Source organism: Centroberyx gerrardi, chromosome 24 (assembly GCF_048128805.1).
Source record: "Centroberyx gerrardi isolate f3 chromosome 24, fCenGer3.hap1.cur.20231027, whole genome shotgun sequence".
Lineage (NCBI taxonomy): Eukaryota > Metazoa > Chordata > Actinopteri > Beryciformes > Berycidae > Centroberyx > Centroberyx gerrardi.
Genome location: NC_136020.1, coordinates 9,445,653 through 9,458,648, shown reverse-complemented (window position 1 = coordinate 9,458,648; position 12,996 = coordinate 9,445,653). Strand labels below are relative to the sequence as shown.

The following is a 12,996-nucleotide window of genomic DNA, read 5'->3' as shown; positions in this document are numbered from 1 at the left end:
GAGCAAATGAAAGTGGGCCCAGTATTTATCCCAGAGGCATTTCTGTGTGTCTCTCAAGTTAAATGCTGATGAATTTGTCCACCAAGGTCATCTCTGCTCCCCATCTAACAGCTCTAATCAGCCATCTTCAGTCTGCAGGGGAAGGTGTCTGAACACACATTGACAAATACACACACACACACACACACACACACACACTTCATTGAACTTAAAATACACGTACTAGCACTCTACTCTTGCATGAGACTTGGAACATACATGCGGATGTTGTGTTGCATGTTAAGAGACCAGACAAGCGTGTATTGGATTTTCCCCCCTGTCGGATTGTCTTTATGGATTTTTTTTCAAAGGTTATATTTACGCCGTGACTGTGGCTTATGTTGCTGCGGTCCCATGTCTCTTCCTTGATTTGATAATATGCCTCACTTGGCTTTTCTTTCAATGCACTAAGGCATATGTACATGTAAGACATCTTTAGCTGTGTTCTAAAAGCTCATGCATGGCACAGAAAATGTCACACCTGCATTGCATTTAAAAAAAGAAATCTCATAAGACTATTGGTTCAGTGTATTCATTTGTGCATGTACATAGGGGAACTTCATTAATATTCGTGGAGTATTTGCATATCAAGTCAGTTCACATTACATATCCAGCCACCAAAACAAATATTGACAGATGCTAACATATGCTGGCAGACAGGCATGCAACTGCACTCTGCACATGAAGGCACATGCGCAAGGCACATGGGCAAACACACACACACACACACACACACACACACATAGACACAAACACGTGCTTTCCATTATGAAAAACAAAATTATATTTAACATACAAAAGACAGTTCTTTTTTGGGGCTGGTTTGTGAGAGCTGCAGCGTCCTGTCCTCCCGGTCACTATAAAAAGACACTGAAAGGGTCAGGCCAGGGTCCATGATGATGGCAGAGCCAATAATCTATTGATGGAGTCCATTGTTTCTTTCCAACAAAGAAACTTTTTTTACCTTCACAATCTGCCATTGTCTGCCACCTTCCGGATGCTGGAGCCAGTGGACTGTACAGGCAGAGGACCTTCAATATGAACTCTCTCTCTCTCTCTCTCTCTCTCTCTCACACACACACACACACACACACACACACAGTTCTCAGTGTTCTCTAGGGAATGCCTATCTACATCACGGTGTTCAAAAGACGCCAGCTAGACCGGAAAAAGGACGAAATGTCCCTTTAACACACCAGAATCCGCTGCCATCAGTCACACTGATAACACAGGAATATGTGTAAAAGGTCATGATACTGTCAACAGAGGTTATCTCAGGCTGGACATGGTGGAGTGTTTTAGTGGTACAGCAGGTCACTGGACCTGCTTTGATTAGCCGCAGTAGAAGCCAAATAAATGCAAAGCAGAGAGGGGATCAGTGAAACAGTATGGAAAATACATAATTCATTCCCATCTGTTCATACCTGCAACTGTATTGTGGAACTGTATCCATATTTGTTTTTGGGAAAAGTTATAGCAGAAGAGATTTAAGTGATGTGTTATGTTGACACACACTTTATGAACACAAGCCTAACCTTCACCTTCACCCTAACCTAAATCTAATCCTAATCTTAACCCTAAACCCAAGCCCTAAACTGACCCCTTCACACACACACATATGCATACACAGATACACAGATCACCTCATGGGAATACACCATGATACTGAAAAGAGATCAAAGGATTTGATTGAGCTAAAATCAGTGGTACAGACTTATGCCCCTATGGGAGTTCTTCAAATAATCACCAGGACCTGTGCTGAAAGCCTATTGGCTGAGCCTATGGTTGCTGTTGCTAATTGAAATACATGCAGGAGGTCTCCCAAAGAAAGTTGTGTGATGTTTAACATAAAACTTCTGTAAAGTTGTAGCCACTAAGTTATGCTTCATGTTTGTACTACTGCAAAAATAAAATGAAGAATTTAGGGAATAGCATTAATTAAGAACAGTATGATGACATGAATTAATGAATACTGATCAGGGACTAGAGTAGACTAAGGATCTTTAATCAGGGCACGCTTACTCTCTGACTGTAAAGTCTGTCCTCAGGCACAGGCTTAGGATCAGCTTACCCATCCCTGATTCATAACTTCATATTATTAGACTGAAAAATTTGAATCTGTCCTGAGATCAGAACGGGAATAGAGACAAGGTAATTTTACTTCTCATATCCATTCTTGCTGCTAGGCAAAGGCTGCATGCTGGAAAGAAGCTCTTGTGTCTACAGTTATTACAAAAATCCTTGATTCCTTATATGGCACGAAACCGGGTTGGACCAAACATGTTACAGTATCTGCTCTCTGTTATGAAACACACTGCATCTACGACAAACAGTGGATGGATAGTTAGGTAGAGAACACGTGTTTCTAAACCAATACCACCTTTAAAAAAGACTCAACAGCCCTTGGATTGGTGCCGCCATATAGCTTTCCATATAGCCCAGTGTAATAGAGAGCCCATTTCAAAACCAATTAATCTATATAGGAAGATGCTCAAACATTAAATACATACGCAGCTGTGCAGCCGGTCCTGTTGTTAGAACACCAGGAAGGAAACCAGCCTTTTATCTCACCAGGGTAAAAGTGAAGGTGGTAAGAATAGCAAGGGGAGTCAAGGTCAAATCCGTTATTAAGGTGATGTGGCCCGCGCCAGCGGGACCGAGCCGGGGGAAGCGGCTTCATCGCAGGCCACCATTCAGGAAATTACGTTTCCTTGGGCAGGGAGCTCTCTGATTGTTTCTATATTTGGGAAATTCCTGGGGATCATAGAGGCAAAGATGTGGGGAATGTTGTGCTAAGGTTGGCGCGCAACGGTGACATCCTCCGATTGGACATCTGAGATTGTCATCAGAGATAAGTGAGTGTGGCTGATGGACAAATGGAGCGTTCCAGACTGTGTCAAAGGTGAACCGCTCCAACCTCATGTACACTTTAGGCTGGATATGAGGTGAGGCGTTTGTGTTTGGGTGGGATGGCTGGAGTGTGGTGGGGTGGAGATGAATTACCCACATGTGTTTTAAAGCTGGAGACAATATGAATGTAATCCATGCTTATGTAGGGCATTGGGTCATTTGTTTGCAAAAGCTCAAAATCACTATGCTAATTATACTGGGTCTAAATATAGTGGGAATATTGCTTGAAAATGGCTGCATATACATTTTCCAGCTTTGTGCATGTGTGTACATGTATTTCTGGTCCATGGCTGTGTGTATAAATTTTGTGAGTGTGTGTTTGCATAAGCCATTGTAGTCTGCCTAACTGTGTTTCCCAGTGTCCACGGTGCTGGGCGTCTCCGCTAATGAACAATTTGCTCAGTGAGGTGTAACCACAGGCATTGTGATGGAGCCACACACTGGACTACTGATGCAGAGAGAGAGAGAGAGAGAGAGAGAGGGAGAGAGAGAGAGAGAGAGAGAGTGAGAGGGAACAGGAGAGTTAGGGAGCCAGCCAGAGAGTGAGAGGGAAAGCAAGTGAGAGAGAGAGAGAGAGAGAGAGAGAGAGAGAGAGAGAGAGAGAGAGAGAGAGAGAGAGAGAGAGAGAGAGAGAGAGAGAGTGGGAGGGAGGGAGGGAGGGAGGGAGACTGAGAGACTGGAACTCAGTTGCACACACAGACGAACACACACAGGCACAGAGAGACGATCTCTCCTGCAGCACACACCGCTGGCTGTGGATTCCCCATCTTATTCCATACATCTGCAGGTAAGCAGCTAACATGAATTCAATTGGCTGTATGAAACTACATTTGTGTGTGTGTGTGTGTGCATGTGTGTTTGTATCAATCAGCAGCTACATCTAGAAATAGGGATGCGTGGAGTGACTCCCATATGCATGTTGTTATTGAGACATGCACTCTAGCTGCAGCTATAGGTAAACACACTGCCACACACACATATACACACACACACACATTTTCTCAAACACATGTAAGGGGGGTTTGGACTCAGACGCTCAATCTAGGTACGTCGACACACGCACATATTTCTGCACAAGACATCAAAATCAGGATTGAGGAGAGCGGAAGGAATCGATAGGGGTAAATGTATAGGTAAACTAGCAATGTGTGTGTGTATGTGTGTGTGTCAGCGTGTCAGTTGATTATAGCTGAGCCATATACATGTCATCATATCTAATATTCATGAATACCTGGCTTGGATGATGCACGTTAAGCATGTTACTGCATTCCATTTCAGCATAACATAATGTATGTATGTGTGTTTGCGTGCATGTGTGTGTGTCGGTCGGTGGCAGCAAAGCAGGGAATGGTTTGACAAGCGTGGATTGGATGTGTGTGTGTATGTGTCTGTGTGTGTGTGTGTGTGTGATTGCCCATTTGCATGTGTGTGTAGCACGCTCCTAAAAGCGGTAGTGCAGACTCCAAAAGGCGTTCAAATCTGAGGGATTAGCGAGACGTCTTTGGCTTCAGCCGTCACCATGGCAAAGGCAGCCGGTGGAACGCCTGTGTTTGAGTGCGTCCTTTATAATGGGCAGGTTCACTGCATTCATCAGCTCTGGGGCTAACACAAGCATTAGCCTGACACAATTAATGTGATTCTCCAGCATGCAGGCGATAGTTCATACGCAGTCATAGTTGGGTATTAAAGAGGTGGAGTGTAAAGGGAGAAATGTGTCATGGAAGATGTTTAGAGAAGCATTCTAATGTGTGAAATAGGAAGATTTTTTGGTGGGTGAATCAACAGGTTTTGTCCAAATAGTGCAACTTGCAAGAAATTCTGCATGTGGGAATTGGAATTGTAAGATGACAATCCAAAGTCTCACCAGAGGAAACCCCACAAATTAGAATAGTAAGCGCATTAATCTTGTTTGTGGTCAGGATGCTGGTTGGGTGTAACACCAGCAGCACGTAACCTGTTGGAGCTGCCTGATGCGGGTCGTTTGGGCACATGACCAGAGGTTTGGCTATTCTAGGACATGAGAGCAGTCCTCCTCATTATGGTCAATAATGTTCAGGGACTATTGACTGCTGCCGGCTGCACCATTTCTATCTGTGTATCTGTTTAACGGATTTGCACAAGGCTACATTTGGGCGCTCTGACCTCACAAGTCAATTGTTATAAAATGAAACAGTGGATTTAGAGTTTCTGAATTCAAACTGGACACACACTATCTAGCTGGAGCTGTGAAAAATCACTTCTTTCTAATACAATATTTGTCTCCATAATCAAGGAACTCCAATAAGGCTTAGTGCCACTGAAGCATCAGTAAAAGAATAGATAAAGTATGTGTACACTGTTTCAGACTGGCAAGCACTGAAGCGGAAAATTGGAATGTTGCATGCTTTTATTTTAAGTCAACAAAGTGAGCAGTGGATAAGTGCAAAAGCAATGTCATTTTGCACATACACGCCATATCTGGGCATATTATGAAAACACGGTCCTCCTTATTTCACACATGGATAACCTGATCGATTCATTTTACATTGTGATGTTGATATGGATCTGTGGAAGAAGGAGGAATATTGAAATTCATTGTTGTGGAGATGTACTGCAGTGTTATCCATAATGATGAAGTGAACCACTCAGAAAATAAATCTGTGAATTTGGAAGCGAATACATAAAGTCTAGACAGAGGATTTGTTTCGGAGGGGAAAAAAAAGAGAATATTTATCATCTCCCAAGTAAATACAAATCACACGTTCTGATTGTTAATTTCACCTTGTTTGTTCTTTTCATTTGATGGTAGTCACAGATAAAGAAAACATAATTTGTATGAAACACTTTCCTCGCGTTGTCATAGCAATTTGCTGATGACAACTAGAGAGATAGATAGATAGATAGATAGATAGATAGATAAAAGTTCAATGACAACAAAGTATGAAGTATATGTTTATTTCTGAGCCACAAATCTTTCTAGCAATGGCATTGGCTTGCTAAAATGTAAACAATTTAAAAATGTCAATACAAAGTGCAAATAATATAATTTGGATGGAGAGCTTGTGAAATTGATGAAATGTAGTTTTTGTATGTCATTTTTCTGCCCCACGATGTGTATTGTCACATTTTTGTATTGCGATATATTGAATTGATACCGTCCCATCCCTAATAGATACTTTGGCTAACTAAGTAGCGCTCTCTAACACTTTTAATGTGCTGTTTGAGTGTTCAGTATCGACATCGCTGTGCGGCGTCCAGGCCAGCTGAGGTCGACAGGAAAAACCTGTAGATTGACTCCTTGGATGGGAGAGAGAGCCTGTGATGTCAAAGAGCTGCAATCGAAAACACATGGGCGGATGCACATGTAAATACACGCTCGCATGCACGTGCGCAGACCTACCCATGCAAATACGGTGGAAACACATGTGAACGGGCACACCCACACACACTGACAGTCACCCATAATAGTATCCGTTTGCAGGGAGGTAAATCAGTCCATTATCCAGGACGGTGTCATTGATCCCCGGGCCTTGGTGTGGTTATGGCAGGCTTGTTAAATAGTAATGGCGTTGCCCACAGTCGATTCATCTCCATTTGCGACTCCCCTCAGTCCAGTGCCTATCCATTTCAGTCACTCAGCAATGACACACACCTCTAATTCAGTGACCGCTATTCTCTCGAACCTCTCCCTTTCTAGACTTTTCTTGCACTCTCCTTCTCTTGCTCTCATTTTCACAGTCTCCTTCGCTCTTCATCTCTCTCTCCCTCTCTTTCCTCTATATGATCACAGAGGGGGTTGTCATGCTGTAACACTGCTGTCTGATTAACGTAGAATAATTTAGAGGTGTAATAATGATTGCGTGAAGACGGCGCCGCTCCGTAGAGAAATATGGAATATGGTGCACCAGGTTGGAAGCTGATTGAGATCAAAATGGCTGATGGTCCTGAGAGGAGAGAGTGAGCGGGGACACACACACACACACACAGGCACACACACACACGTATGCACACAGACCAAATTAAGGGAAGAGAGTCTGTTTACAGAGTTAATGAAAGAGGCTTTGGCAACAAACTGAGATGAACATTAGTGAGACTGCAGCAGAGTTTACTCTCCTAGACTAAGAATGCCACAATAGAATGTCAATAAGCTATCTCTCTCTCTCTTTCTCTCTCTCTCTCTCTCTCCCTCCTCCCCCTCTACTGCCCTTGTCTTTTTGCTTTCTGCCCTTCTTCTCTGCCTGTCCCTCTCATTCTCTCTCTCTGCTCCATTGAGCACACTACTGTGCCGGGCCCGGTCTTTGTCAGGAGCAGTGAGACAAAACGCCAGCAAAATAAGGGGAGTGACTCGTAAATTCCCCATAGACACTTTTTATCCTTTTTTTTTTCTCCTAACAGTTCCTTTCCGCTTGCTCTGCTGCCTGTCAGACTAGACAATGCCCTCGCTAGCAGACACATATTTTATGTTCACAAGTGATGACATGAGTGTTAAAGGCCCAATCCGGAATAAGAGTAAAGCACAAGCTGTAGTGTCATTTTTGACCCATTAGTGGCTTTGTTTATGGTTGTTTGATTGGACTGATATTTTATACTTGGAAACTGATTGATGCAGCTCTTGATAGAAGCATGCTGACAGGGGGTGACTATTACAAAAATTTAGAGCAGCATTAAACTGTAATTTGACATATAGTGGGATCAGGAGATATAGTTTACCTCAGCAAGTCCTAGCTTTTAAGAGTGTAGGTGAATTGATATCCTGGATTGGGGCTTTAGAAATGTGAGACAATTGTCCTTTGATGACCAAAATAGAGTGGGAGGGAAATGTAACTCCAACTCTGTAACTCTAAATGTTTCTATGACTTCCTTGTTCCTGCCTGGTAATCTCTGGAGAGCTGAATCTCCAGAGATTGACTCTTAAAACATCCACCATATATATGATGAGTAACCCGATAAAACTTGTGCTTCTTGAATCAAATCAAACAGAGTCAGAACACAAAAAAAGAAAAAGCATCACAGTATCCATCATTTTGCCCACAACTGCCCCTGTTTTTCCATCTCACCATACTATTATTTTACAGTTCTAGATAGGATAGGAAACACAATAGGTAGGAAAAAGCCACAGTATCCTTTTCCTCTAAAAATCATTGAACCAATCGACATAGATGCCCTCATTAAGAATATATAGGGAGATATAAAGGGAGATATACTGTAAAGTGGAGTATATATGGTTTTGTGTCCCATATGAGTTTCCTTTTACTCCACTAACAACTAGCATGTGGAGGATACTAAGTGAAAGTGATATTGAGAGAAAGTTAAATTTGAGAATGTTAGCCAAAATAAATTAAACATAATCCCTGCTGTGTTAATAATTGATGCGTTATGTGTCAAATCTACAAAAAGGCAATCAGCCAGAGGAATAATTTGCCCCCAGCTTGCCAGCTAATTGAAATGTTTCAACGCAAAATAAAATGAACCTGATTTCACGACAATTCATCTTTTGGTTTCTCTTTAAAGGTGGCATTAAAAAGTTTATGTTTTGCCTTTCTGAGCCATTAGAAATCACTGGCAAAATGTCTTGAGGTGTATAAATTGCGTGTGTGTGGGTGTGCGTACCTGCCACGGAACAGTACATGTGGGCGAACGAGCACACGAGAGTGCTAACAGAGTCAGAGCCGACTTCATCCACAATCATATCTGCACGCATGTATATGGCCATGTGTGGGTGGGTTGGTGTGGGCTCCAATAGGCATCTAAAAACAACCCTTCCTCATTGGAAATTGATTTCATGGTGTTCACTCAAGTGCCATAAAAGTAGGGAGTGTGTGTGGGCAGCGCTGTGTGTGACCTCGAGAAGTCAGTCTTCATATCTCAGCGTCTGTGTATCCAGGCTGGTTCCACCCCTCCAGGCAGGGAGAGAGAGGGAGACAGGCCCACTTAGGTCACCTCTACGTGGGATACAGACAGCGGATCAAGTCCCTGCTCTCCTGATCAGTGAGAACAAGCCTAAAACTCCGGTGGTAGTGGCTGATTGATTGAGTGTACGTGTGTGTTCGGTGTGTGAACAAAGACAAGAGCAAGAATAAAAGAGGTGTAGAGGGAGAGCTGGCGTGGATTAGGGAAAACAGACATGCAAGGAGTATATAAACTTTATAGAGAGAGGAGCAGAAACTGACAAGCAAGAAAAAGGAGGAGGAGATAAATAAATTCATAGAGAGAGCGAGAGCATGACAGAGACAGCTGTAGAGGGGCTCGACTGTTTGCGGATCGCGTTGAATATTGATGTTTTATTTTTTTTTCTCATTACAGAGCAAAATACACTCCCACACAAACAGGCCTTTCTCCCGCTGCTTTAAAGAACAAATAAATCAGAGATTGAAAGAGAGCAAGGCCAGAGCGGAGAGAGGGGGAAGGGGTGGGTGGGGAAGTGGGGGAGGCGGGGTGGTTAAGTACAGCTAAAGCACACAGGTTGTTGTTCTCGCAGGGGAAATTCCTTTGGTGCTCCAGTCTTTTCACTGAGGCAACAGGCTACTGACTTTGAACCACTCAGTGCTCCCCGAAAAGAAAAGGAGGTCCCCCCATTTTTATGTTGGCAAGTGAGCCCCTAATTCTACCCCCAACCCCCCCTCATCCCAGTCATACATGCTCACACACACACACACACACATTATTTCTTGGTCACTGCTCACTGAATAGAATACATGCGGATGGAAGTTTTTTTTTCTCTAATTGGCCACTAGGCCTTCACTGTCGCTGCCCAACGACCGTGACACAGTACGCATGTGAGTAACAGCATGACATAAATACTGACCACCACATCTAACGGGACACCACTAATTGCGGGGTGTCCATAATACTTAAGTTCTTGTTGTGATTTGTGGTGGACGACATATTTTCGGCCTGCTAACTTCAGCAGTCCCGTGTAATGGCTGGCATACTTTACAGCGGGTGGCACAATTTTGCCCTCATACTTTACAGTCTGGAAAAACAGCTGAAAAGCAGGTCACACTCTGAGGAACTGCACAAAAAAAAATCAACAGATGCAATGTCTATGAACTCAAACTTAGCTGTCCAAGATTGGACTGGAAGTGTGTCACTCAGCGTCCTGTATGTTCTTGTCTTTTAGGTCACTTCACCGGAAAGCCAGCCAAACGCGCCTTAGGGACCGGGAGAATGGAGAACAACATGTGACCGGTCCGCTCACCACCCCACTGTCGGCAGCATGCTTCGTCTCCGCCGGACCATGGCTTTGTGCTTGTGGTGTTGTTTGCTGTTCGCACTTCACAGGCAGGCTCTCGCCGATGAGGAGGGCCTCTGGGGACCGACGCCGTCAAGAGAGCAGCCTGGAGAAGACCCACCTGCAAAGAAACCGAGTTCATATTGGTGGACCCCATCTCTGCCAAAGCTCCCTTCCCTTCCTTCCCTTCCTTCCCTCCCTTCCCTTCCTTCCCTTCCCTCGTCACCATTCCGCATCCCCTTTAATCCATGGGGTGCTAGCTCAGAAACGAAGGACGAAGCTGCCGCGGTGACCACGACTGCCGAAGAGCTGACAGAACCAATCGATCTCTCGCTGGAACATTCAGGTTCGGGGGAAGGGAGGATTTCTGCCGCATCTGAACCACCCACCGCCCCGACTCAGGAGTTCCTCTCCAGCGTGACAGAGATAAGAACAGCATCACTTCCCACCGGGACATCAGATTCTCCACATGGCAGCACAGTGCAGAGTGACAATGATACTCTTGTTTCAGACTCCTACTCGCCCAGCAGCACTTCCATCAGAGACACTCTGTTCTCCAACAGTCCCACCAGCACAAACGCTCTGGCACAAAATGTAACACGTACCCACCCACCACGGGGCACCGCACAAGCAGCGGGACCCAGCATGGGTGCCACTGCACGGCAACTCCCGAAGGACCAAACTGACAAAGAGGAGGTTGAAGATTTTCCAAAAGAGCTACTAAGAGCCTCTTCGACGATAGCACCAGAAACTACAGTTCCCACTGCCTCGATATGGGCACCGTCCCGCACCACAACCATAAACCCAGAACTGGTGGAGACCACACTGACCAGACACCCACTAGGGTCCGTTACACCTCCTACATCCCCAGGAACCATGCTGCTCACAACACCAAAGGAGTCGACTGTTAGTATTAGCCTCGGCGCCGGAGAGGCCGCAATGATCGAAGCTCAACCCACTCAGACTGAGGCGGGCCCGGGCTTCTCTGAGGCCAAGTCAGGGCCGGTGGAGGAGCAGACGGGGATCATCACCACGGCTCTGGGGATCGATCGCAAACTAGTGCTGGAATCCATAACAAGCACAACTCAGAGCCAAAAGGTTAACTTCCCAATACCAGGAGGTAAGCAAGTTAAACAAATCAATAGTGGTTGTACTGACTCAATGGATGTGATCAATCATCTGCCGACAGGTCTTAAGTCTTTTCAATAGACGACTGTCAAAAGGTTCTAGACAGTTCATCATGATCGATAACATCTCTGACATTGTACGTAGTCAGGGACCCTAGATTTGCATAAATCCAAATTCTCTTGAAACCCTGTCAACACTTATTTACAAGTCTGAAATCAACTAACATGACTGGACTGATGGGCTACAGTATGTGTTGGAATTCACTTAATAGTCTTAATAGTCTATAATGAGTTTTCAGGCAACAATTCACCTCCAAAATTGAATATGGTCAGCAATTACCTCAGTGAATGGAAGAAAAGAGTGTTCGACTGAATGATACATGATGCTGGCTGTGTTCTCCACAGTGCATGAAGGGGAGAGATGGTGAGTAGAAACGGCTACTGGTAGCTGGTGGGTTTCTGGAGTCACTTTCACATGACATTGAGGGAATACCTCCTCTTCCCTGGCCCATCCCCCAACACTGCGGCGACGCTGGCGGCAGGCTGGTGTCTGTATGCTTAATGAGTCTTCAGAGGAAGATCCTCCTCCATCTACAGGCGCATTCATCATAGGAAGGTCAAAGGTCGGGCCACAAAATGATGAGTCGATTATTCTCAGCCGGGAAGCTCGTCGGCCATCTGATGCAACCAATATAGTTTGGTGGATATCTATGTACAGTGCTGTCTGCAGTATGCGTATTCACTGCCGCATTGTTTCTCCATGTAACTGATGATCACCTCTCCAGTGTTAATTACAGCAGAGGACATAAGCACATATTTCAATGCTATCATTCCACCAAATGTCCAGTAAAATACAGTACAGTACTTCAGCATGTACATTAACAATTCCCTACTGAATGAAAGGTTTTTCTTGAGAGCGGCTGGTGTTTTGCATCACTGATGTTTGGGTCACATGCTGTGTCTAACCTTTCCAGATGTTGTTGTGTGTTGATCTCCCACTCTATGCTTTACGCTGCCTGCATTTTATGAGTCCACTCTCAGTGCTGTCGTGTTTAGTCTAAGGCGCTCAGTGTTGTGTCTGCGTTTGTTCAGTGCTCGGTTATTCACCGGTGTGGCAGCATGCAGAAAAAAAGGGCTTGGCTTGGGAGGGGAGGGCTACTGTGGCCTGTATCAGTATTCCAAGCGCACACTCAGCGAAACCACCACCTCTCCTATGGGACCATCCGCTCGCCAGTCGCTGTTCACGGATGCTGAACATGCTTCTCGCCATTTAGTCCCCTCCACCTCTCCTACCTCCCTCCCTAACTCCATCCATCTATCCCCTCCTCCTCCTTTTGCAATCTTTTTTCCTCCGTGCAAACGCCATCCGTGTCATTTGTTTTTTTTTCCACCGAGAAAGAGGTCAGCTCCGGCTGCTTTGGAGGGTGAAAATGTCTTGATAGGGATGAGAGGGGCTTGTTGTTCTCCAAGTAGGGATGAAAAGCAATAGAAAGGTATTTTTCTTCACCCATCCCCTCTGCTTCTCCATAGATACCCCGGTTGTCTGCTTGGGACAGTACTGTACAGGAATCTTGCAGTGGCCAAATGCTTAAACATTGCCAAAGGACACAGGAGGAGACGAATACAGAAATGAAAACAGGGCACCCCTGCATTATCATACATTATCCTACCACGAATGCCCTCTGTGTGCCTTGTACTGTAATTTATTTA

The 12,996-nt window shown here is 44.8% G+C and overlaps 1 protein-coding gene across 1 annotated transcript in view; it reads left to right on the top strand.

The window, feature by feature from the left end:
• Positions 1–10,144: 10,144 nt before the first annotated feature.
• Positions 10,145–12,996, top strand: part of prrt4b (proline rich transmembrane protein 4b) — a 15,126-nt gene continuing 12,274 nt past the window's right edge. The window contains exons 1-2 of the mRNA XM_071905743.2: positions 10,145–10,380; positions 10,420–11,279. Coding sequence (XP_071761844.2) covers positions 10,145–10,380; positions 10,420–11,279 — 1,096 coding nt within the window. The remainder of the gene's footprint in view (positions 10,381–10,419; positions 11,280–12,996) is intronic.